Below are 24,925 nucleotides of genomic sequence, written 5' to 3'. Positions count from 1 at the left end.
GTTAAGCACAGCCATTACAGAAATGTAATTATATAAACATATGATTAAATAAATTATATTAAAAATAAAGGTAACAAATGCTCAAAACGCACAACTTTCTAGTTATTTTACCACATTTTACTGTTATCTCTGCTCTGGGGATGATTTAGATCTACTGTATGCATTGGTTGGAAAGGCTGCACACCGGTGTGCTCCTGCCCACCCTGTAGCAGGTGATGTCAGGTGGGCAGCCTGAAATTAGCCGTGGTGGGATGTGGGGGGATGTTGACACCGTGGAAATCAGCAAATGCTACAAATCAGCACTAGCTTTCTTGTTTTGCTGATTGTCCAGACTTAAGGAAGTGATAGGGTAAATGTTAATAAAGCAGATTAAACTTAAAAGTGTGCTATATCTGTGGCTGTTCCATTGTGAACAGCACAAAAAATTGAGGAAATATTTTTCCAGTATTCAAAACTATTATCTGAGCAAAGACGCTCACAGCACTGACTAATGAGTGAAGTTCTGATACGTCTTTGCATCTTCATTGCTTCCCTTTCACCTCCTCCTTAATATAAACAAGAGTAGCAACCAACGTTTGTCAGACCTACACTCGTGTGTCAGTAACATCAGTGCCTTCTTTGTAAAGTCAGATGGTGATGAAGCACATAGTCAGTCTGGTCTGTGACCTATTTGTTGGTGGTGGAATTGTAAAAACTGACAGTGGATTTTTGCTAAGAAATATAAAATCATACTGAAGTTATAGGTGTTTGGAGTTTTCAATAAGAATATTGTGTATTTTATTATTATTTGTCAAGTGTGTTCACATCCTTTATGTCAATAGTATAGAATGTATTTTTTTCCTTGGGGACCTGGTTGTTAACCATTTTCCAGCACAATACTGCAGATGCCCCTGCTCTGTTTTCTTACAGCAGCCCAATCTTGCCTTTTTTAAAATACTTATGAGCCCACAGTCTATAAAATCCCTGATTTACATATTTGTTTCTTCACCCAGTATGAAGACTCCTTGACAGCAGGGACCTCGAACTTTCTATCTTCACAAACCCGCTGATTAATAAGGTTCTTGGCACAAAGGAGGACATTGGTAGGTGCTGAAGGCAAATCTGACTTCATCTATCAAGTCTTTCTTGAAACCCACACTTGACAGAACCAGCCAATTCTGTGCACCTACAGCAATTTCCACACGTCTCACACGTCCCTCCTGGCGGTCCTAGAGATGGAGCTCAGAGTAGGCCTTTGACTGTATGCAGAACCAAGTAATAATAATAAAACCTGACATTTCCTGCAGATGTTATGTGCCAAGTGCTTCTCTAAGTGCTTTACATGCATTAACTCATTTAATCCCCACCCCATGAGGTAGGTGCTGTTATGATTATTCTCATTTTATAGATGAAGAATGTGAGGTCTAGTGAAGTCAAAAAGCATGTCCAAGGTTAAGGAGCAGAGCCAGGATTAGAACCCAGGTCATCTGGCTTTAGGCATCCAGAAATGAGTGGATGGATGGATGGATGGATGGACGGACGGATGATTTGCAAAGCAGCTCCTCTCCTAGGTAGCTTCTGATTCTATATATTATAGTTTACGTTTTCAACACACTGGAAAACAGGAATTCTTATTCTTAGAGGCGCGTGGCTATAAGCTCATTTCTTTCTTTGAGGTTCCTCTCAAGAAGCCTGCCTGGCCCTGAGCTTTTCTCCCTGTTTGCTCTGGAAGTGCTGAGCAAGGTACCAGGACCCTTGTCAGCCAGTTTCCCACAGATGGCCTGGCAAGTACTCTGCCCAGGGCCTGATTCTGCAACTGTACAAACCACTACTCCAATGGGGGCAGGATGATCTAGGGAGGGGAAGATACAGCTTCAGAAGACCTGTTCTGGGGTGTAAATTATGCTTCCCATTATTAGCTATGAGACACTGGGGAAGGTATTCAACCTCTCTGAGTCTCAGATAACAAACCTCTACAACAGATTTGGGAAGACTAGCTATAATGTATACTAAACTTTTACTATTATTTCTACTACTACAACTACTACTGCTGATAGTTAATATTTATGATACTTGTATTATGTCAGGTACTAATCCAAGTGGTTTATGTATAGTAACTAGTTTAATTCTAAAAATAATTCTTCAAGGTAAATACCATTATTATCCCATTTTATAAATGAGAAAACTAGGTTTAAATAAGTTAGCAACCCGCACAAAACCAGAGGTATTAAGTCACAGAGCTTGAATTCAATCTAGACTTGCTAGATACAAAAATTAACCACTATATTATACTTCCTCCGCCTCTATACTAGTCTATGGAGAAGCTTTGCAATGGTGTACTGGTGTTCCTAGATAGTGATATAAGATAAAACTGAATATATAAGAGGGAGAAAGATTGTGAAGACAGAGAAAATATTGTCATTAATTGCAGATAATATGATCATCCAAGAATGGAAATTTGGTTGAGTAAGCTAAGTTCTCCTCCCCCCCTTAAAACACATAGAAATGCTGGATAAATTATAATAAAATATAACAAAAATCTTTTTTACATTCAGAGATGAGCTCAAAAGAAATAAATGGGAAAGCTCAGATGCCAAAAACAAAGGCATCCCCACATCAGAGCAGTAAGCCTGAGAAGTGACACCGCTATGGCCGAGGGGAACCCTTGGACCCCAGTATCAGCTCTAATGGTAAGGCAGTGGGAGGAGACCAGGACTCTGGAGTCTGGGGAGTGGAAACTGAAACTCCAGAATGAAGCAGGGCCACAGAGGCACTCCTGCTGTGTAAGGGAGTTGCTGGCCTAGAGAAGTAGCAAGGAAGCCCCTTTCTGCTAAGGGTCTAGGTGGGGGTGATGGCAGGGGTGGGGAAGTCTGTCACAACCAATCAATCTGCTCAGCATGGGTGTGGAGTCCCTAATTGTGCATAATTGCTCTAGGAAGCCACTTTTACAACCCACAATAAAAACTTTAAAAGCATATGAGGAAATGGTTTGCCATGATGATTAGTGTCCTAAGAACTTGAAATAACATCATGACCTGAAAGAGACTATTTAATAAATGTTTAATGACACAAAGAAAAAGAAATCATAATGAGACAATAGGGCACTATGAAAAAAAGAATAGCATATTTGAAAAAATCAAATAGAACTTCTAGAATGAAATACCATAGAAATGAAAAACTCAGTGGATGAGGTAAAATCATATATGTGAAAATTAGTGACAAATTGAGAAAATTATCCAGAATTAAGCACAAAGAGATAAGACATATGAAAAGAAGAAGGACTTTCAAAGACAAGGAGGATATATGAGAAGAAACAGCATATGTAAGTTCTAGGCGAGAGAACAGAGAAAAAGGAGAGAGGCATTATTCAGAGATACAGCCTGAGAAATTCATGGAACTGAAGAAGTAATGCATCTTCAAACTCAGGAAAACAGTGAGTCTCAAGCATAAAAATAAATCCATGCCTAGATGCATTATAGTAAAGGGTAGAACAGCAAAGACAAAGAGAACAACGTTTAAATAAAAACAGGGAAGAAAGATCACACAGAAACGAATGACTGTTAGAGTTATGGCAGACTCCTCACAGGTAATGACAGAACCCAGCAGACAGTGGAATGAAGTCTTCAAAGAGCTAGAGAAAACTCTTGTCTACCTAGATTCTTCACTCTGCTAACTATCACTAAAGCATGAAGTGCGATAAAGATATTTCAGACAAAGGACATACTCCAGAAGGCAAGAGTGATAGTCAAAAAGCAATGGTGAGCAAGATATTGCTGAATATTAAGGCAAATCTAAATAAGAATTGAATATAAAAATGTATGATTAGGGCTTCCCTGGTGGCGCAGTGGTTAAGAATCCGCCTGCCAACGCAGGGGACACGGGTTCGAACCCTGGTCCGGGAAGATCCCACATGCCGTGGAGCAACTAAGCCCGTGCGCCACAACTATCGAACCTGCGCTCTAGAGCCCACGAGCCACAACTACTGAAGCCCATGCACTTAGAGCCTGTGCTCCGCAACAAGAGAAGCCACTGCAATGAGAAGCCCGCACGCCACAACGAAGAGTAGCCCCCACTCGCTGCAACTAGAGAACGCCCGCACGCAGCAACGAAGACCCAACGCAGCCAAAAATAAATAAATAAAATAAATACAATTTTTAAAATGTATTATTGATTATTTCTATATGAAATGTCTTATAAAGCAAAGATGAGCTAAAATATAAGACAACAAGAACATGCAGGTTGGGAGGGGTGATCAGAGGTAAAGTTTGACTAATTGGAAACTGAGATATACAGATTGAAAAAATAAGGATAGCCACCAAAAAACTACCCAACAACAATAAAAAACAGAAATAGAATGTATAACTTCTACACAGAAGGAAATACAGAAAAGTTTAATCAATTCAATAAAAGGCAGGAATGGATCAAAGCAGGAGCAAAGGAAATCATGGCAAATAGAAAACCTAAGACAATCAGAAGAGAAAATATTAGAATTAATGGGAGAATACAGCAAGTTTATAGGCACAAGGTAAGTATACAGCAATCAAATTGTTCCTATGCATCACCAACAACCAATTAGAAAAGATAACGGGAAAAAAATCTCATTCACTACAGCAACAAAATCTAGAAAACATCTAGGAAAAACAAAGAGAAAAGGAGCTTTTTGAAGTATATAAAAGAAAACCTGTGTAGATGTAATGACATACAGTCATCCCTCGGTATCCGCAGGGGATTGGTTCCAGGACCTCCACGAATACCAAAATCTGAGGACGCTCAAGTCCTTTAGATAAAATGGTGCAGTCCAGTCTGTCCTCCGTATGCCTAGGCTCTGCATCTGCAGAATCTTGTCTACACATAGAAGTATTCAGTATTATTCAAGATCAATTTTCAGATTAATCTATAACTTTAACCCAAGTCCAATCAAAATCTCAACAGTAACGTTTGTGGTGGCTGAAAACTGAGTCCAAAATAATTATGAAAGGGTAAATGCCTAAGAAAGATGAAGACAATTTTGAAAAAAACAAAAAACAACCAGAGGGAGACTTCCCTGTTAAAAATCAAAACACATTGCAAGGCTATAATAGTAAGTGTGGTGTTTGTGAGGAACAGAGAAGTAGGTCATTGAACAAAATAAAGAGCCCATAGCAGATCCACACCAATGAGGGAACTTGCTATGAGACAGAGGGAACTTTTTAAATCGGGAGGAAAATGACCCTTTAAACAAGTGGATTTGGATCACTGGCCTTCTACACAGAAGAATGTGAAACATATCCCTATCTCACACTGTACAGAAAAACTAATTCCAGATGTATTACAACCCTCAATGTGTGAAAATAAACCTTGAAATTATCAGGAGAAAATATAAAAGAATGCATCTCTCTCTTTGGGATAGTGAAGTATTTCTTCACTCAGGAATAAAAACATAAACCATAAAGGCAAGGACTAAATACACTGAATACATTAAAATGAAAAATTTCTGTGTGACAAGAGACTCTGTAAATAAAGGTAAAAGACAAGACACAGGAAAAAAGGATAATAATCAGAATCAATGTAGATCAATTAAAAAAAAAGATAACCTCCTAATAGGACAACAGCCATAGGGTATGAATATTCAGTCCACAGAAGAGGAATGCACATGGCCAATAAACACATGAAAAGCTTCTTAATTTCACTGAAAATTAGGGAAATATGAAATAAACAATATACCATTTCCACACTATGAAATTGGCAAAAATTTTAAATTCTGACATTAGAAGAAAAAGGGGTATCTTTATACACTATTCATTGAAGTATAAATGAACCCAGTAATTTTCCAATATCTAGTAAAATGTGTACAACCCAAGATCCAACAGTTTCATGTTTAACTCATAAATATATTCACAGAGAGACATAAGAAAATTCATTGCAATATTATTTGTGATAGTTAAAAATTAGGAAAAAAAATTAGGAAAACCTAAATAAAGATAAGTAATAATATGTAAATATATTCATATGCTGGTAGATTATACAGCCATTAAAAAGAAGGAACTATATGAGTGGATGTTTACATATGCATGTTTGTATTTTTTCAAGATATATAATGTTGAGTGAAAAAAACAAAGTCACAAAATGATACATAGCGTTGGAGGTCATTTAAGTAAACACACACACACATACAGCAATGCCTTACATAGTTTATGGATAAAGAGGTGTGTACACCAAAAGTGGTGACCTCCTGGGGAGCAGGGGGAGGAACAGAATGGGTCTTTTGGCCAGGTGGGCAAAAAGACCTTTACTATGAAAGACAAAATGTTTTAACACAAAAAAGACTGGAAGTAAATATAATAATTTTTAAAATTCTGGGTAGTAGCAATATGGGTGTTATACTATTCTTTGTAGAGTATTTTTTAAAGTTCTAAAAAAGAAAGAAAAAAGAAAGTGCTTTGAAGATTTCTCGGACAAGATAGCATCAGCTATTTAGCAGGGAATAAGAGCAGTATCAAATGCATGAAACCAAATCCTTAGCCACAAGCTCCCTCTTCAATGTCATTGGATTTTCCAGTCACGGTCGTGCTCCCTCCTCTACCCTGTGTTGTCTACTGCAAGCCAATGACAAGGGCTCTCTGGTACCATGCATTGGGGTCTTTGAGTCTGGTCCTTTAGCACTAGGAAGGACTTGAGAGGGGACTGGGCCAGACTTCTAGTGACAGGCGAGGAAAATGAAGCCAGAGGAGAGGCTTGTTCAGGGTCACACGGGAAGGCAGACGTCAAGGCTCATCTTCATCCTTCAGGGCTCGGCTCAAATGTTACTTCCTCAGATGACAGCTCCAACTCCTGGTCTAGGTTAGGCCTGTCAGCTCTCATTAAGTGCTCTGTTAGCACCTTGTACTTTCCTTGCCTAAAATTCCTCACAGCTGTGTTTAATATTAGTTATCAGAATGCATGCTTAACACCGTATCTATTGTTGTACTGCTCACCCACGATGAACCGCATCTGTCTTGCTCATAGCGGTAATCCAGGAACTTAAATGCAGAGTCTGATCCCTGAAGTGACTGCTCTCCTGGCCTCTAAAGTGCTGTGCATTTAGATTCCATGCTCATTTCTGAGTATAAATATTTAAAACTGCAGGACCTAATGGTTTACAAAACATGTTCACATCCACACAGCCTATGACATATAATACTGCCCATTTTCTGGAGGAGGAAATTGAAGCTCAGAGACTTGAAATAACTTCACCAAGTTTACATAAATAGTAAATGGAAAGGCTGGGATTTGAACTGAGGTTTATCTGATGCCAAGACATTTGGTTGATCCACTGCACCATGGCTACCAGATCAGTATCAGTGATTATTATTATTTTTTTAACATCTTTATTGGAGTATAATTGCTTTACAATGTTGTGTTAGTTTCTGCTGTATAACAAAGTGAATCAGCTATATGTATGCATATATCCCCATATCCCCTCCCTCTTGCGTCTCCCTCCCACCCTCCCTAGCCCACCCCTCTAGGTGGTCACAAAGCACCGAGCTGATCTCCCTGTGCTATGCGGCTGCTTCCCACTAGCTATCTATTTTACATTTGGTAGTGTATATATGTCCATGCCACTCTCTCACTTTGTCCCAGCTTACCCTCCCCACTCCCTGTGTCCTCAAGTCCATTCTCTATGTCTGTGTCTTTATTCCTGTCCTGCCCCTAGGTTCTTCAGGACCACTTTTTTTCTTTTAGATTCCATATATATGTGTTAGCATACGGTGTTTGTTTTTCTCTTTCTGACTTACTTCACCCTGTATGACAGACTCTAGGTCCATCCACCTCACTACAAATAACTCAATTTCGTTTCTTTTTATGGCTGAGTAATATTCCATTGTACATATGTGCCACATCTTCTTTATCCATTCATCTATCAGTGATTATTAATCTCCCTTACGTTTCTCACAATTTCTTCAGAACTCTTCCCTCTTCTATTGCCCCCAGCCCTAAACACCCTTTTGGTTAAAAGCACTCATGCTTCTGCCAGTGCAAGATCTTCTGCCTTTTCCTCCTTTTCCATCATCATCATCACCATCTTCCTCCTCCTCATGTATCTCCCTGCTACTGAAGTAGGAACAGACACAGAGTAAATCAGGATGTCTCAAACTGTGGACCTCACAGTCATATCCCCAGAGCTGAGCTCAGTGTCTTATACATAGGAAGTACTCAACAAATAGGAATTGAATTAAACTGAACGAATGAATTGAATATGAATTGAATTGAATCCATTCATTCACAAAGTAATACTCTCTACCAAAATTCCTCCGTCTAGGTAGAGATTAAGGTAGCACTTATAAAGTGTCACCTTCTCACAAATGTTGTTTGAATTAGGACTATCAGGATGTGCTAAAAAGGCTCCCCAGAGAATGGTGTTAGATTAGATTCTTAGCAGCTAGAATCACCAAACCTCTCTCCAATTCATAGCCAGCCTTTGGCTGACTCTGGAGGCATGCTGGATCAGGGGCTTCTTTGAGGAGTCAGAACAAAACTCTCATGGTAGAGCTCTCTTCCATACTTTTCTTGGATGCTGAGTCCTAGGCAAGTGGATTATGTCCCTCCACAACTTTTAATACCACTATTTCCTTGTCTATTTCTTTTAAAGTCTGTTCCAGCACCTGGGGAAACCCTAAATGGATGGTCATAGCAGCCAGAGACTAATAATATTTCACAATGGAGACTCCTGTACCTTGTATCCTTGGTTGCTGTGAGAGATGGGTTGGTTACCCATTATATATAAAGACAAAGAGACTCTCACTCGTACATCAGTGCCCTGTTGCTTTTCAGTCATAAGGAAACAAGAGAGTGACTATGTCACTTGGGAAGAATAAATGATGTGCTTAATAAGGCATGGTCAAACCAAGTATTCTCAGGCACTCTGTTCAGGAGGTGATTTGCTACTTAAATACAGAGTCTGAACCTTGGTAGCACAGTATTCCGTCCTCAGTGATATAGATCAGAGATTGGCAAACTATGGTCCACGGACCAAATTTGGCCCTCAACCTGCTTTTGTTCAGCCAGGAGCTAAGAATGTTTTTTGTAGATAAATGTTTGCAATCAATATGATGAAAAAGATCACTAATTTTGAACCCGATTTCAGCAAATGTTATTCCCCTAAAAAATCCATTCTTCTCATTAGTAGACCCATATTGCCAAAGATTATATTCTATTATTATTATTATTATTATATTTTGAATTTCATCAATAAAACTTTTTTGGAAATTTGTTCTTTCTGGTTATATAAGGGCCAGCAAAGCCTAAGATATTTACTATCTATCCCTTTACAGAAAATTTTCCGATCACTGGTCTAGACCTTTTCAGACTTGCCTCCTGCTGTATCATTCCTCACACTGGGAACATTTGCCATATCTGAATAGCTGTGGTCTCCAAATGCACATCTAGCTCCACATGCTTCAGCTATCCCTTCTGCCTGCAGTGTGTCACCTCCCTGCCCACTGATCGTTTTGTCTACTGTAATCGGCTGATCCTTCAAAGTTCAGCTCAGATGATACCCTCCTCTCTGAGGTCTTCCCTGATCCTTCAAGTCAGACTAAAAACACTCACAGAAAATCTTTTATCTGAGCAGTTCATGGTTCTGTTCCCAGAAATACAGAATGTGTGCACACAGAAGGGCAAAATTACCTCTTCATATTAGCCAAGTGGTACTTGAACCCACTGGGGAGATGGATGATGAGGATAGTTGTTGTTTACTGAGCACTCACTATGGGCTAAGCATTATGCTAAGTACTGCACATACATCATTCATTCATTTGTTCAATTAAAATCTATTAAGCATCTCCTAAAGACCATGCACTAAGCTTGGTGCTCGGGGTGCAGTGGTAAATATGACAGGTAAGAGAGTCACAGACTTAATGAAATGTTAAGTCTTTCAACAACCTTGCAATGTAGGTGTCATTGTCAACCAGGAAACAAAATCAGAGAAGAGAGGTTAAGCAACTTGACCAAAGACATACAGTTAATAAATGGTAAGCAGGATTTGAACGCAAAGCTCCAAATAAAGCTAGATATCTGGGAGGGGCTGAAATTACTATTAAGTATTGTATTCTTAAAAGGCCTTCTTCATTCTTATCTCACTGGTAAAGACCTCTAGGAAGGAATGTACAGTTCCTAATCTTTGCCTTCCCAGTGGAACTAACTCCACGCTTTTGACACACTGCACAGGTCAACACCTCCTCAGGAAGTGGTCCCTGATTCAGAATGAATCAGACCCCCCTTTCCTCTATATGCCCTCAATACCTTGTGCATATTTCTATTATTGTACTTGCTACCATTACTATAATTTTCTTAATATGTTTCTCTCACTAGACCAAGAACTCTTTTAGGACAGGTACTATGTAATTCATTTCTAAATCCCCAGGTTCTAGCATAGTGCCTGATACAAGATGTGGCAGATGTTAAGTGAATGAATCACTGAAAGACTTTTATTGGTAACCCACTCTGTTCTGTTCTCTCAGTGATAACAAAAGTGGGCAGCACTTACTGATGGGCATGCACTCATAAAAGCATTATCTCCCTCCACCTCCATCATGACTCTGTGAATTCACTACTGTAATTATCTCCTTTTATTGATGAGAAATATAAAGGCTTTCTAAGGTCACACAGATTTTTAGTTAGAGAGAGATGATTCAAACCCAGTTTTAGTGGTTACCAAATCCTTTACTGGACACCAGGACACCGCCCAGGACTCATACAACCATCTCTTCCATGAATCTTGCAACAGAATTAACCAGCCCTTGCTGTGGCCCTTGAGAACTCTGGCCCTGATTAAACCTCACCAGGCCCTGCCTGGTACTTATGATACTTGCATCCATGTTACCTCCCCCACCAGACGGCAAGCTACTGTATGGGGGAGCGTGTGCTCTGCACCTTGAATCCTCATAGCCCATAGCCCCAGCCATTGCATGCTCTTAAGATGATGCATTGAACTTGAAATAAAAATGATATTAAGCCCACTACATTATTATTATGATATTATGATCAAATAAATCCAACCTAATTCCCTGCTTTTATAGTATAAGCCTCTTTCACAATGGACTAAAAGCCCTGAAGGATAGGAAGGATTTAGAAGGAAGATGGAAGGCGGGCAGGAGGGGAAATTGTGAGCAAAATCCAGCAATGGTTACGTGTGGAGCTTGTCAAGGCTCAGCTCAGCCTGTGATTTGGCTAGATCACCCGCTGGGGACCCTGAGATTTTAAGGTACAACCAGAACTGAGAATCTGCAGGAAAAAACATCAGGTGTTGTGAAGGGAGCAGTGGGCAAAAATGCTGGATGCACCAGATAGGTCAGATCCTGGAAAGCCTTGACCGCAGGCTGAGCTGCCAAGGCCTTGCCCTGTAAGGGAAGGGGATCCATGGAGAGTTCAGGACAAGGAATAGTGAAACCATCCATCCCTCTCCCCCTGCAGAACCAGGTGGTGAAGGAGGACGGCGTGGGCTTAGGAGAGTGGGAGTTGGGGGGCAGGTAGCAGCCCTCCCAGGAATGGCATGTTCAACTGCGGGGACATGGCAGGGGTCTGCCTGAGCCCACGAGTAAGACACAGCTGGAGGCCGGAATGAGGAGAACCAGGCTCCTGAGCCAGCCCAGTCACTGACTGGTTGTGTGACCTCAGTCCCCAGACCTCCCTGACTCTATTCTTCATCTTTAAAGAGAGAGACATTTACCTTAAAAGGTCATGATAAAGTCTAAATAAAAAAATACTTTAAAGCAATTGGCATTGTGCACTCAGCAAATGAGGTTGAAACTCAATTACGTCTCTGTTCTAACATTCTGCTCTTTTGCTTTCTGCCATTGTCTATCTGTCACCCATTATTACGGTTTAATAGAGAACGATTCTTAGGGGCCAAGAAGATTGCAAAAAGGCACTCTAGGATATGCCACAATGTGGGCCAGCTTTTTGAAGTCATTGCACAAAGTAGACAGTGACCACAAGCAACAGCACAGTGGAGGCACTTACGGTGGCTTTTGTGGTTTGGGGCTTGGGTCCTATTTTCCTACCGAAAGAGGTTCCATCAGGCTTGTTCCTGCAAAGCCTCTTCATTCAATTTGAAAAGGAACACACACTGACAATAGACTATGCCGGGATAGGGAGGACAGAGAAGACTACTATTAGGTTATACATGTGTGGGTAGCTTTTGTGGGACGATGGTGGGCCTATGCTCTCGCTCTCGGATGGGAACAGCACAGACACACGTGCTCCTTCCTTGCCTGACTCTTCTTCTGCTCATCCCTGATGTGTCGGGGAGGCTGGGCTCTGGCCGCAGCATGTTTTTCTTCTCACTCTCTTTCTTCCCACCCTCCCTGACCGCTACGGGTTAGATCCTCACTGACAGCTCGATATCCAGATATTTCTTTTCCGTTCTGCCTTTTCTCCTGAGCATCAAACTTATATCTCCGTTCACTTAGTTTGTAATTTGTTTCTTACTTTTTGTTGAGTTATAACAAACAGAATAAAGCCCATAAATCTTAATGGTTCATATGTATAGACCCACATGACCACCATCCAGATCAAGATATAGAACATTTCCAACATCTTGGTCAATTACCCACCCCACCCCCAGAGATTATCACTATTCTGACATCCATCACCATCACTTACCTTTGCCTGTTTTTGAAATTTCATATAAATGGAATCATTCAGTAAGTACACTTATATCTGGTTTCATTCACTCATCATTATGTCTGTAAGATCTATCCATATTAGTGAGTATTGCAGTAACTTTCTTTTTCTGCTATGTAACCGTGGATCTCAACCAGTGGCAATTTTGGCACACCCAGAGGGCTTTTGGCAATGTCTGGAAAGATTTTTGATTGTCACAACTTGGAGGGGGATAATGTGGGGAACGCTACTGGCAAGGCGTGGAAAGAGGCCAGGGATGATGCCAAACATCCTACAGTACACAAGACAGCTCCGCACAACAAAGAATTATCTGGTCCAAAATGTCAGTAGTGCCGAGATTGAGAAACCCTGTGCATTCGTTTGCTATAGCTGCTCTAACAAATTACCACAAACTGGCTGGCTTAAAACCACATGAATGTATTCCCTTATAGTTCTGTAGGTAAGAGTCAGAAATGGGTCTCACTGGCTAGAACCACGGTGTCAGCAGAAGCAAAGTGTTCCTTCTGAAGGCTCTAGGAAGAATCCATTTCCTTGCCTTTTCCAGCTTCTGAGAAGCTGGTGCATTCCTTGGTGCATGTCCCACTTCTGTCTTCAAAGCCAACAATGGCTGGCCAAGTCTTTATCACACTGCATCACTGTGACACTGCCTCTTTCACTTATAAGGGTCCCTGTGATTACAATGGGCCCATCTGGATAATCCAGGATACTCATCCCACCTCAAGAGCCTTAACTTAATGACATCTGCAAAGTCCCTTTTGCTTTGTAACATAACATATTCACAGGTTCCAGGAATTAGGATGTGGACATTCTGGGGTGGGGGAAGGGGACCATGATTCTTTCCACCACACCCTACCAGGTGCTGGTGCACTGTATGAATATACCACAGTGTATTTTTCCTATTGTGGATGGACATTTGGGTTGATTTTACTTTTTAGCTATTATTAATAAAGCTGCTAAACATTCTTGTACAAGGCTCCTGCACTCATTTTTGCTAGGTATATACTCAAGAGTGCAATTGCTGGGTCATAGAGTAAACATTTGTTTAACTTGAATAGATAATGCTGTAGAGTTTTATAAGGTGATTGTAGCAATTTACACCCTTTACCAGCAGTGTGGGTTTCTATTTTCATTTTCTATTGAACACCTCCATGTAGTCTTTCTAAAGACACCTCAAATTCAACTTATCCAAAACTATGCTATCTAGCTCAGTGAATGATTGTTTCCCCAGACATCCAAAGCATCCAAAGGAAACATCCTAGCCTCTTCCCTCTCCCTTTCTGCAGACTTTCAATTAGCCTTATGTTATTCTGTACCATCAGTGCTTGTTTACATCCTTTCCTGGCTGGAGGTCTTCATCATCTCTCACCTAGACCACAGCTTCCTTTCTGGATTCCATGCCCCCAGTCTAATCCCCTCCAATCCATCCTTCCCACTGCTGCCAAAGTCACCTTTGCTAAAATCCAAAACCTAATCCTCCTTCTTCATTTGCTCATAGGATAAAGGAGCTGGCCCAGCCTACTTACCTGGTACACCTCTCACCATTCTATCCTCATCCAATGAGACCTCTAAGTTCTACCTGCTCAGAACTGCTGACAATTTCTCTTCTGTACTTTTACTCAGACTGATCCCTTCCCCATTTAATGCCCATTCATCTTTGAAGATTCAGCCTAGCAGTCCCTTCTCTACTGAACCCTTTCCCTGATAACCCTCAAATCAAGTAGACTTAACCTCTCTCTCCTCTGTGCCCCACCAAACCCTGCATAGACTTTTTGTTAGGGCACCTATAACTTTTCAGCTCACCTGTCTCTGCCTAATAAACATAAGTCTTCCAAGAGCAAGGACTACTTTGTCTTCCTAGGAATTAGCCAGATATAGAGCAGACACTAATCAATATTCAGTGGATTGAAAATGGTTTGAGACAACACATGTTAATATGACGTGGAGGAAGTGCCCTGTGGAGAGAAAGATTAGTGTTAGACAGAGTCTGTGCCTTCAACAGTTTTAAAACCTAAAGACAGACAAGAGGCCTTGTGGGTCCTCAGCTCTAACAGGGAAGTAACAGTACCACTTCTGCAGAGCTACTATAAAGATTAGAGGCAAAAATGCGTCTAAAGTTTCTAACAGCCTGCCAGGCACATAGGAGGCACTTGATTAACTACTACTATTGTTTCTAATGGTGAAAACTAGCATCTTTAGTGAACATCGAGAGAATTTTTAGTTTGCTGGTTGCAATCCATTTGCAGTTTTCTTCATTTGGCGGAGAATTAGAAGCTCACCTGTTTAGATGTCTACAACTGACCTAATTTGAAAAGCCAAAGCTGCATTGATTACAGAGATGGCTCTTTAATCCTAGTGGACATTGCTGGATTATTTTAGTTTTATATCCTGGACACAGTGATTCTTTGTGATTACAAATTTAGAACTATCACTGGCTTGACTTTTTTTGAAAGTTCATAGATGCATTAGATGCCATTTTTTTCTAGGACAGCAACCAAGGATTAATTGTGCGTATCTTATCTCCTCTCCTCTTTGTGGGTTAGTTTCAGTAACATTATATCTAACTGCGCAAGGTCAACCAATGATCTAGAAAAATGCTTTGCACACAGTAATTCCTCAGTAAAAATTTCCAGGGCAGCATAAGGCTTTGCTGAGTTAGGTGCCCAATGTGGTTTCCATGATTAGTCTCTCTCCTGCTTTTCTTCCCTCCCTTCTGATCACTCTTTTGTCTTTTTCATGGTTATCCCTTCTGCTGTCAGTACCCCAAATACATGTATCCCTCAGGGCTCCATTCTCTGATGGCTAATTTTCTCTACTTCCTCTCTAGGGATGATTTCACCTCCTCCCATGGCTTTAATAATATCCACAGGATGTTTCAAATCACAGCCCGATCTCTCTCTACACTTCAGATCCATTTATTCAGCTGCCCCTTGAAACTTCTTGTCAGATATCTCATAGACAACTCAAATTCTAGATACTAAAAATAAGCTCAACTTCCACTCCTGACTTTTTTCTCCTCTACATTCATCATAGAATTCTAAATAAAAGTCTGTTCCTTTTTTTAAAAAATATCTTTATTGGAGTATAATTGCTTTACAACGTTGTGTTAGTTTCTGCTGTACAACAAAGTGAATCGGCTATATGTATACATATATCCCCATATCCCCTCCCTCTTGAGCCTCCCTCCCACCCTCCCTATCCCACCCCTCTGTTCCAATGACTAGGACCACTACCAGTTACCCAAGCCAGAAAAAAGTTATCCTGGATTTACCCTCTTCCTTGCATCTCAATTGGTCATTAAGATCTGTTTTTCAGTAATTGTATGTACTATGTTATAAATCTCCAGTCCCACAGCCTCAGTTCAGGCTTTATCATTGTCCCTGGATTATTCCAATAGGCTCGTTATTGAAAGGTCACCCTTTCTCTAACCTCCCCTGGTCACCGGTCAGTGGGACATTAATAAAATTTAAATCATATTAAACTATCAAGTAGTTCCTCTACCTAGATTCCTTCAGTGACTCAATTCTTTAAAAAAAAAAAAATCCAAACTCCTCAGCCAGGGATATAAAACTGTTCCTAACATGACCTATGCCTACCTCTCAGAGCATAAAAGGTAAAGGAATAGTAAAAATAAGAGCAAAACTTACTGAAAAGGGAGATGATCAACAAAACCAAAATTTGATTCTTTGAAAAGACTAAGCAAACCTCAATAAGACAATTATGAAAAAAAAGAGAGAAGGCACCAATTAATATTAAGTATGAAAGGGGATGTAACTGCAGATAAGTAGAGATGATTTTAAAATCCACAAGATAGTGCTATGGTGACTCTTATGTCAATAAATTTAAAAATTAAAAAAAATTATAACATTTCCTAGAAAAATATAAATTACTAAAATTGGCTCAAGAAGAAATACAAAAGCTGAATAAATGAATAACTATTAAAGACATCAAACTGGTAGTAAAAAAATAGTCTATTCATGAAAAAGACACCAGGTACAGAGAGCTTTACAGGAGACTCTTATCAGATATTTGAGGAGGAGTACTTGTTATAAGAATTGTTCCAAATAACTGAAAAGGAGAAAAATCTAACTATCTAACTTTATAGACATAATCATGATTCCAATACTGTACCAGACTGATATAAAAAAGGAAAAGATTTTAGACTAATTTCACTTATGAATATATATGCAAACATTTCAAATAAAAAGTAGCAAAAGAATTCAGCATCACAAACTATATTTTTATTTAAGTAAGATTTATCCCAGGAATGGAAAGATGGTTCAGTATCAGAAAAATCTATTAGCAGATTAAAAATAAAAACCATAAGACTTTCTCAGTTGATGCCAAAAAAATCATTTAATAAAATTCAATACCAACTAATAAGAACCTGCTGTATAAAAAAAAAATAAAATGGAATTCAAAAATTCAAAAAAAAAATTCAATACCAATCCACATTTTTAGAAACCCCTAGTAAACTAGTATAAAGACAAGTTTCTTAACTTGATATGATACTATATTATAATGACACAGAGCAATCCTCATACTTAATGATGAAACTTAAGAAGCATTCCCATGTCTCAAGACAAAAGCCTATTATCAAAACTATATGGAGGGACTTCCCTGGTGGTGCAGTGGTTAAGAATCTGCCTGCCAATGCAGGGGACACGGGTTCGAGCCCTGGTCCGGGAAGATCCTACATGCCGCGGAGCAACAAAGGCCGTGCAGGAAATGCAAATCAACACTACAAACAGGTAGTGAGCCTGTGCTCTAGAGCCCGCGAGCCACAACTGCTGAGCCCGCATGCCACAACTACTGAACTAGAGCCCGTGCTCTGTAACAAGAGAAGCCACCACAATGAGAAGCCCACGCACCCCAATGAAGAGTAGCCCCCGCTCTCAGCAACTAGAGAAAGCCCGTGCAGCAACGAAGACCCAACGCAGCCAAAAAGAAAGAAAGAAAGAAAGAAAGAAAAAGCATTAAAAAGAAAAAACTATATGGATATCCTCACCAGTGTAGCAATATACATACACACAAAAATATATGAATATCAGAATGAAGACAATAAACTGGTATTTGCTAAAAGTATACATTATCTCCACAGACAGTCCAAGAGAATCTACAAACAAAATTAGAGAGTGTGGTAAAGTTGTTGAATACAATAAAAACATATAAAAATTAATACATATGAGCAATAACAAATTAGAAAATGTAATAAGATATATGCTTGAAAATAGGAAAACTAATTTTAAATAGCTCAGAAAAAAAAGATGATAGTATGTCATTAGCTCAGATTAATGGAATACAACAGAGATCTCAGAAATATATTCAAGCATACGCAACCCTTATGTGATAGAAGAGATATCAGTGGGGATATTAATGGGGAAAAGTTGAACTGTTAAAAAGGTTATTGGGATAAATGACTTTCCATATGGGAAAAAGGAAAATCAGATCCCTGTCTCATTCCATACATAAAGCTAAATCCAATTATATTATTAGAGGCTTAAATATAGAAAAATAAAACTTAAAAACTATTGTGTGTGTGTGTGTGTGTGTGTGTGTGTGACTTTTGTGGAGAAAATTACAAAATGTAAGTGAAGGACAAAAAGACAAATAAATGGCAAGCAATACCACGTTTGTATATGGGAAAACTCAATACCTTAAAGATAGCAAACCTTCCCAAGCGGTGTTTTCGCCAGTAAGTCTGAAGTTCACCTGCATAAAAATTACCTAGAGTGCTTCTTAAAATATAGATTCTTAGGCTCCATTTTAAAAGTACTGAATCAGCATGTCTGAGGATGAGGCCTGGGAATCTGCATTTTAGAAAGCTCTCCAGATGATTTTTTTGTGTACTAAATTTTGAGAACCTCTGTCTTAAGGGAAGAGGTCATAACCTGAATTGCACTTGAGAATTATCTGGGGCAGTTTGAAAAGATTCACATGCGCAGGCTATACCCCAGACCAATTAAATCAGAATCTCTGGGCAAGGCAGCTATGTAACAGCATTTTTAAAGTTCTCCAGTGATTCCTTTATACAGCCAAGGTTGGGGACCACTGCCCTGGGTGAAGGTGCACCTAGAGTCAGGTCTGTAAGGTTTGCTGCCCTTCCCCATTTGAACATTTACTTCTAGTGCTAACCAAGTAGGAATCCCCCTTTATTTTGATTAAGGAAAACACAATTTCTTTACATAGGGTTATCACTTTTTGGTATCTCCAGTATCCTGTCTGATACATTGCAGGGGCTTGGTGGTCATTTTCCAAAATTAATTCAGCTAAATGAAACTGAATGAAATGAATCAATATGTAGGCGAATAAATTTTTCATCTAACTTTAAAAATTTCACTGGATTCAACAAACCTATATGATAGTTAGGCACAATGTTACACTGTGAGAGATAGAGATGAACAAAATACAGCCTTTCCCTTCAAGTGTTCCTATCTGATAGGGGAGGCAGATAGAGACAAAAGTATCTTACAATCAAGCAGACAATGAGAAGTGTACAGAATACGAAAAGGGAATAAGAGAAAAATTAGTCCTGCGTGGCAGGACCTGGAAGGCGTTGTTGAAGACTAGTATCTGAGATTGGCCTTGAAGTATTGCTGGGATTTAGTCAGGAAGATCCTAGGGAAACGGGCAGTTGCCCTGTAGGCACAGGGCAGTTCTGTATAGCATAAGCCAAGTCAGATGGGCCTTTCTCTAACCTTTATGGAAGACTGCAGGGTAGATAGGAAAGGCTCTTTTTCTTTCTGATTTCCTTGTTACTGCTCTCATTTTTCAAGTACTATTTTGCCTCTGGTTTATTAATTCTACCTCCTGGTGCCCCAGCTGATTTCTTCCAGGAAAAGTTGCTCATTAGCATTTCTATGGGGAGCACCTGCTACCCCATCTATCACTCTTAACCGATGGCTGGGGCAATGGGGTTGGCTGAGAGAGGAATTTTAATCCCCTCCTATGACTCATCTATTTCCTAACTGAGAATGCTAGGTCTAAAGTCACAAATAGCTGTGCAATAAAATCCATCCTTAACATTAAAAATAACGAAGACATGTTTCTCAATTTTATAATATCATTTATGTAATATGAATGTATTGAAAATCAACTTCATGATTGAGAATAATTCTAAAGATACCTCAGATACCACTTGAATGCAAAAAGTCTCAGGCTAGTGTGGATAGGTTATGAATTAAATGAACTGTTGAACAGGGAAGGTTTCTCAAAACCATAGTGTCAAAGGACATTTGATGTTATCTACTGATTGTACATTGCAGGAGAAAACCAAATAGCATGTATATGACTCTGGATGCTGAATATATATTTTACATTATGTACCAATATATCAAGCTGATGGATTGTATATCCTTTCTCTATTTAAGCAAACTGCACACACTGATGTTACGTGACAGATGTCATTTGTAAAGCCCATGGGATGAACCAGTCACCATGGTGTAAACCACCATGATTTATGTAGAGTGGCAGAAGAAAAGGATTTGCCAATCAAATTATCAGTGAAATGTAGCCCAGCTTGGCTTCTAAGGTGATGTAAGGCTCATCTACAGAAGACATGGAACATACTTAAATTCAGGAGATATTTAGAATCCTAGCAAGGAAAAGGATGTGAGAGAATAGGGGGGGAAAAATCAATGTTCCAGATAAGCCTATAATTTCCAGGCATTTTTTTCTTTATAGTATACTTAATTAATTGATTATCTTATTTCTTCATATCTACTTTTACCCAAAGTGCATTTCCCTATTATTAGTTAATTTTTCTTCTGGAAGAAAAAATAATGTTAAATTTCACATCAAATTTGTCAAGTACTTAAATTGTCCATTAAAGAAATTGATGTTTCTTAGCAATACTTATTCTCTTAATGCTTCAAAACCCTTCTGATGATACAGCAAAATGGAACTGCTGATCCCAAAGTCATATGCATAATTAAATTTTACAGAAGACTCAAATTAGAAAAAAATGCTTTTTGAGGTACACAGAGATTTTTCTTGACAGGTTGGTGAAATTCTGATAGCTATGAAAAATAATCATTCTTACCAGCTGCAAGAGCATAGCCTGCCCCTATTCAATCAAATCACTTGCAGGATGTGTGTAATTCTAACTGTAAAGCATGACATGCTTACTGCACAGTTAAGGTGTTGTTTGGGAGGAAAGAGGCTACACAGAACAAAGGTACAACCCAAAATATTTGGAGTGAGTTGTGTCTGAAGGGTGGTTTACGCCCTGACTGTCTGAACCATCATTTATGAACAAAGCAAGTCCTACCAGCCTGGAAACATAAACTGAGTAGGATCATCAAATGAGATTTGAGAATCTGGATCTCTCTTGATTGGCATTGACTATATTGAGGTGAGGAGAGGTAGATTCTGTCTGGTAGGTGGTAAGATTCCACCTGCCGTAGGGTGGTAGACTGGGAGTAGGATGATGAAGAGGCCAGTCCAGAAATCTGTGATGTTAGGCCAACCTTAGGGTTCTTAGGGAACAAAGGTAGGGCCTTGTAAACAACAAAGCCATGACAGAGTCATAAAATTGTATCTTGGCTTTGTTTTTTTATTCCCCTTGCTTATTTGTTTCCTTTCTTTTCTTTTTGATCCTCCTTGGGAACAGCATAAAGATTTTGTGAAAATTCCACCTTCTCATAGCTAGAACCAAGGAAAGGATCCATGTCCTTGCCTGACCCAGAGCTTTAAAAGGAAGTGGTGTATTCCTGGGGGACCAGTGTGGTCATGATAACAAGACACCAAGAGACAAATGCCAGGTGGGAGGTGGAATTCGGGAAGAAGGAATAGGGGCCAATTGATTAACTGCCCCTTTTCATTGGGAAATGCTTTCCAGAGGTAATACCTGAGTGGGGGGCAGATTTTGTCTTAACAAGAGAGGATGTCTATCAATGCTATTCTTCCTCAGCATAAGAGGGAGTGTTTGTCATATTTAATGGAGAAGGACATCAGTGTGATGAGGCTACATATAAGGTCACGGCAAAAGACACTAACTCTGCAGTCCTCCTGTCCACACCCTCCTGCAGGAAGGAGGCAACCGGCTGTGGCATTGATGAAGGACCCCATAAGCCACAGTTTGAACACCTCTAGCTCAATTACTCATCGTGTATATCCGCTTCCCCAGAGACCCCAAACCCAATGCCACATATTCAGAGTCAACAGTGATCTGTTAGCTAATTGTTTCCATTTGAAACATAAGGGCAGGACTGAAAGCTAAGCATTCAGAAATACATATTAAATGAATGAAGGGTGAGAAAGCAGACTGGAAGGACTGAGGCTGCAGCAGAGGGAGAATTCTAGAAAAAGAGAGAGAGAAAGAGAGAGAGAATGAATGAATGAATAAATATGCTCTTGTTTGAAGGCATTCATTTAAAGGGAATTTAAATGTGCTGAAGAGGGGGTTCTTGGTGGTAACAGAATGAGAACCACATTTGGCAAACATGAAAGGAAAGGAGATGCATCAATAGGGGAGAAGGCTGGAAGTGTCTGGGAAGTGGAAATCAAAATAATGAGGCATCATGCAGAAGGCTGGAATGGAACCAAGATGTACTAATTACCTACCATGTGCCAGGCATAATTCTCCTCCTGAATCATCTCATTTAATCTTCAAAATGTCTAGCACAGTGCTTAGCATATAGTAGGTGCTCAAAAATATGCTGAGTATTTAATATTAAATCAATACATGAGCAAACAATCTAAGAGAAGAATCTATTATCCATCACGTCTTACAGATAAGAACCCTAGGCCAAGCAATGTTAAGAAACTTGCCCAGCGAGTCACAGCTAGAGGTGTAAGGAATCTGCCTTCAGCGTAAGTGGCTGAAAGAGGAAGGTGCTCTATAAGGGACCGGCAGGGAATCTAGAAAAGGGTGTGGTGCTTGGTCGTCTCCCAGGGACTGAGATAGAGGGGGTAAGAATGAAGGGCCCAGTGAACCGGGCTAGGGAGGAGAGGAAGGGGGAGAGGTCACTCTTCTTTGGGGAGGATTGGCCCTGCAGCAAGGCACCGAGGCCCCTGGGCGGCAGCTGAGCCAGCAAGGGGCAGCATCCGGGCTAATGCAGCGGGTGAGTTGGGTGGGGCAGAATGGAAGCACAGCCAGTGAAGAAACTGCAAAGGTCTCTGTTGGGCAGGCAGGGACTCGGGGTGGGGCAGAGATGGGGAAAAGATGGCTGAAGTGGTTAAGTGAAAGACTTTGGCAAGATGGGATGGATAATACTAACAGCTTTCACCAAAGAAAGAGCCAAAGAGCAGTCGGCCAGGGCTGGGGAGGGGGAGGGGGTGTGTTCTGGGCTGGAGGGGGAGGCTGACAGGGAGGCCTGCGATGCAGAGAATCTGTGGGAGAGGGTAAGGATGACCAGCCCCGTGGCCTGAGCTGCGGGCCGCGTCTCACCTGTAAGAGCTGCTCACCGCGCTCGCCACCTCCTCGCGGATTTGCCTGTTGAGGGCGTCGGCCGCCGCACGCCCCTTGCCCCCTTCGGGAGCCGTGGCCTGGGCTGCGGGCAGCAGCGTCTGCTCGTGCCCCTGGCCCTCGGCGCGACGCAACATCCAGGCGGGCCCAGGCTTCTTGCGTGTGTCGCGGTCTTCCTCACTGGTCGCCCTTCCAGCCGCAAGGCCACCTGCTCCTCCAGGGGCCGCCTCCTGCTCCTGGGCCTCGGCGGCGGCTTGCACCGGCCAGCGCTCCTGGCTCTGCGGCCGGCGCTGGGGCGCCCCGAGCACAGGCGCCGCCGCCTGGGAGGACGTGGGGATATGCACTGGCTTGGGAATCCACGGGTGGTCCCCGCGTCGCGGCAGCGGCCAGGCGCGGAAGTCCTTCTGGTACTGGGTCTCGCGCTCAAAGGGCGCGTCCGAAGGCTGGTACTCGCTGCGCGGCCGGCAGCTCGGCTCCGGCCGCTGCACCTTCCACGCGCGGTAGTCCTGCCGCATCACCGAGTCCGCAGGGCCCGCGCTGGAGGTGGAGCCGGAGCCAGAGCCCGAGGCCGGGCCCGGGCCGCTCCGGCCAGAGGTGGCCCCAGCCTCGCGTTCGCCGCTAGGCCCCGGCGCCGGCCCTGTTGCCCGGGCAACCGCATCCCCTTCGCCTTGGGCCGGCTGCGTTTCTATGGCGACCGCGCGCGCCGAGGGGGGCGCGGGTGCCGGCTGCGCAGGCTGCGCCGGCTGCTGGGGCGGCGGCTGGGCGCCCGGGTGCTCGGTGGCCTCCGAGTACTTGGTGAAAACCAGCGGCACGGCGATGTCTGCCTTGTCCAGCTGGTTCCAGAAGCGGGCGATGCAGCAGGCGCGCGTGATGCACGGCCACGCCATGGTGCTCGCCGCAGAGCTAGTCCTCCCTCTTCTTGCTCGATTCTAAAGCAAGTCCCTAATCTTCCTCAGTCCCCTGGCCCTCGTCCGGCCAATCTGGTTCTCACCGTGTTTTCCTTGGTGGCCTGAGCTACCGCGCCCTCCTACCTCAGAGAGCACCCGGGAAGGTTGGGTGGGCAGAGCTATCACTGAGAAAGTCCGTAAAGTCCCTCGATGCCCGGCTGTAAACGCCTCCGGGAGCCGCCGCCCAGGTCTCCAGAGCGCGGTCTGCTGTGGGCACCGCAGCGTGAGACACCGCGTCCCGGGTCCCCGGGCGAGGGCGTCTGGGACGCGCCCCTCCCTGCGGCTGCTGCGGCGCTCAGACCCCTGCCAAGCAAGGCAACGCGAGGCAAGGTGGTTGCAGGCTTAAGCCATGGCGCAGAGGGACGGCCGGGCAGTGTGGCCGCAGGGGCCGCGGACAAAGCTCTATCTTCTCCTTCCCGCCGGCGTCCAGTCGCAGCCGGCCACCTAGCAGGGCTCAGAGGATATCACGTCTCGAGGAGACCGAGCATTGCTGCCGCCACCGCTGCTCCCAATGATGCTGCAGCCGCCGCCGCCGCTGCCGCCGCTGCTGTCTCTGCTGCGGGGAAGCGGCCCCACCCTTTTCTGCCGGTCAGCGGAGGGGTGGTGGTGGGGGGGGGATCCAGGAAAGATGCTGAGAGAAAGCGCGATGCAGAAAAAAAATCACCTGCTGTCGTCAGCGCGCGCTGCTGGGAACTCGCCCTCTCTCTTTTCCCTCCTCCCTCTGATCTGGCAGCTCCTCCCTCTTCAGTTCCTAGGCAACAACAGGATCTGGGGCCTAGGTAGGTTCAAGTACCAGGCTCCTTATGACTTGCTGTCCTTACACTGGTTGCTTCCCAACTGGGCGCCTCAGGCTCCTCTTCTGTGAAATAGGGTCAAACATGTGGGAAGGGTGGGAGGGATTCAATTTAAAAATACGGAGGAAACCCCTAGTGAAATGTCTGTCCCAGAATAT

At 42.2% G+C, this 24,925-nt stretch overlaps 1 protein-coding gene across 1 annotated transcript in view; it reads right to left on the bottom strand.

Annotated features, from left to right (window-relative positions):
* The window catches only part of MAP6 (microtubule associated protein 6), an 86,890-nt gene extending 62,289 nt beyond the window's left edge, over window positions 1-24,601 (bottom strand). Inside the window, exon 1 of the mRNA XM_036862707.1 lies at window positions 23,009-24,601. Coding sequence (XP_036718602.1) covers window positions 23,009-23,913 — 905 coding nt within the window. The 5' untranslated portion in view covers window positions 23,914-24,601. The remainder of the gene's footprint in view (window positions 1-23,008) is intronic.
* Between the last annotated feature and the right edge of the window lie 324 nt (window positions 24,602-24,925).

This window comes from Balaenoptera musculus, chromosome 8, assembly GCF_009873245.2.
Source record: "Balaenoptera musculus isolate JJ_BM4_2016_0621 chromosome 8, mBalMus1.pri.v3, whole genome shotgun sequence".
Classification (NCBI taxonomy): domain Eukaryota; kingdom Metazoa; phylum Chordata; class Mammalia; order Artiodactyla; family Balaenopteridae; genus Balaenoptera; species Balaenoptera musculus.
Note: the sequence above shows the minus strand (reverse complement) of the source record. Positions and strands in the feature narration are given on the sequence as shown.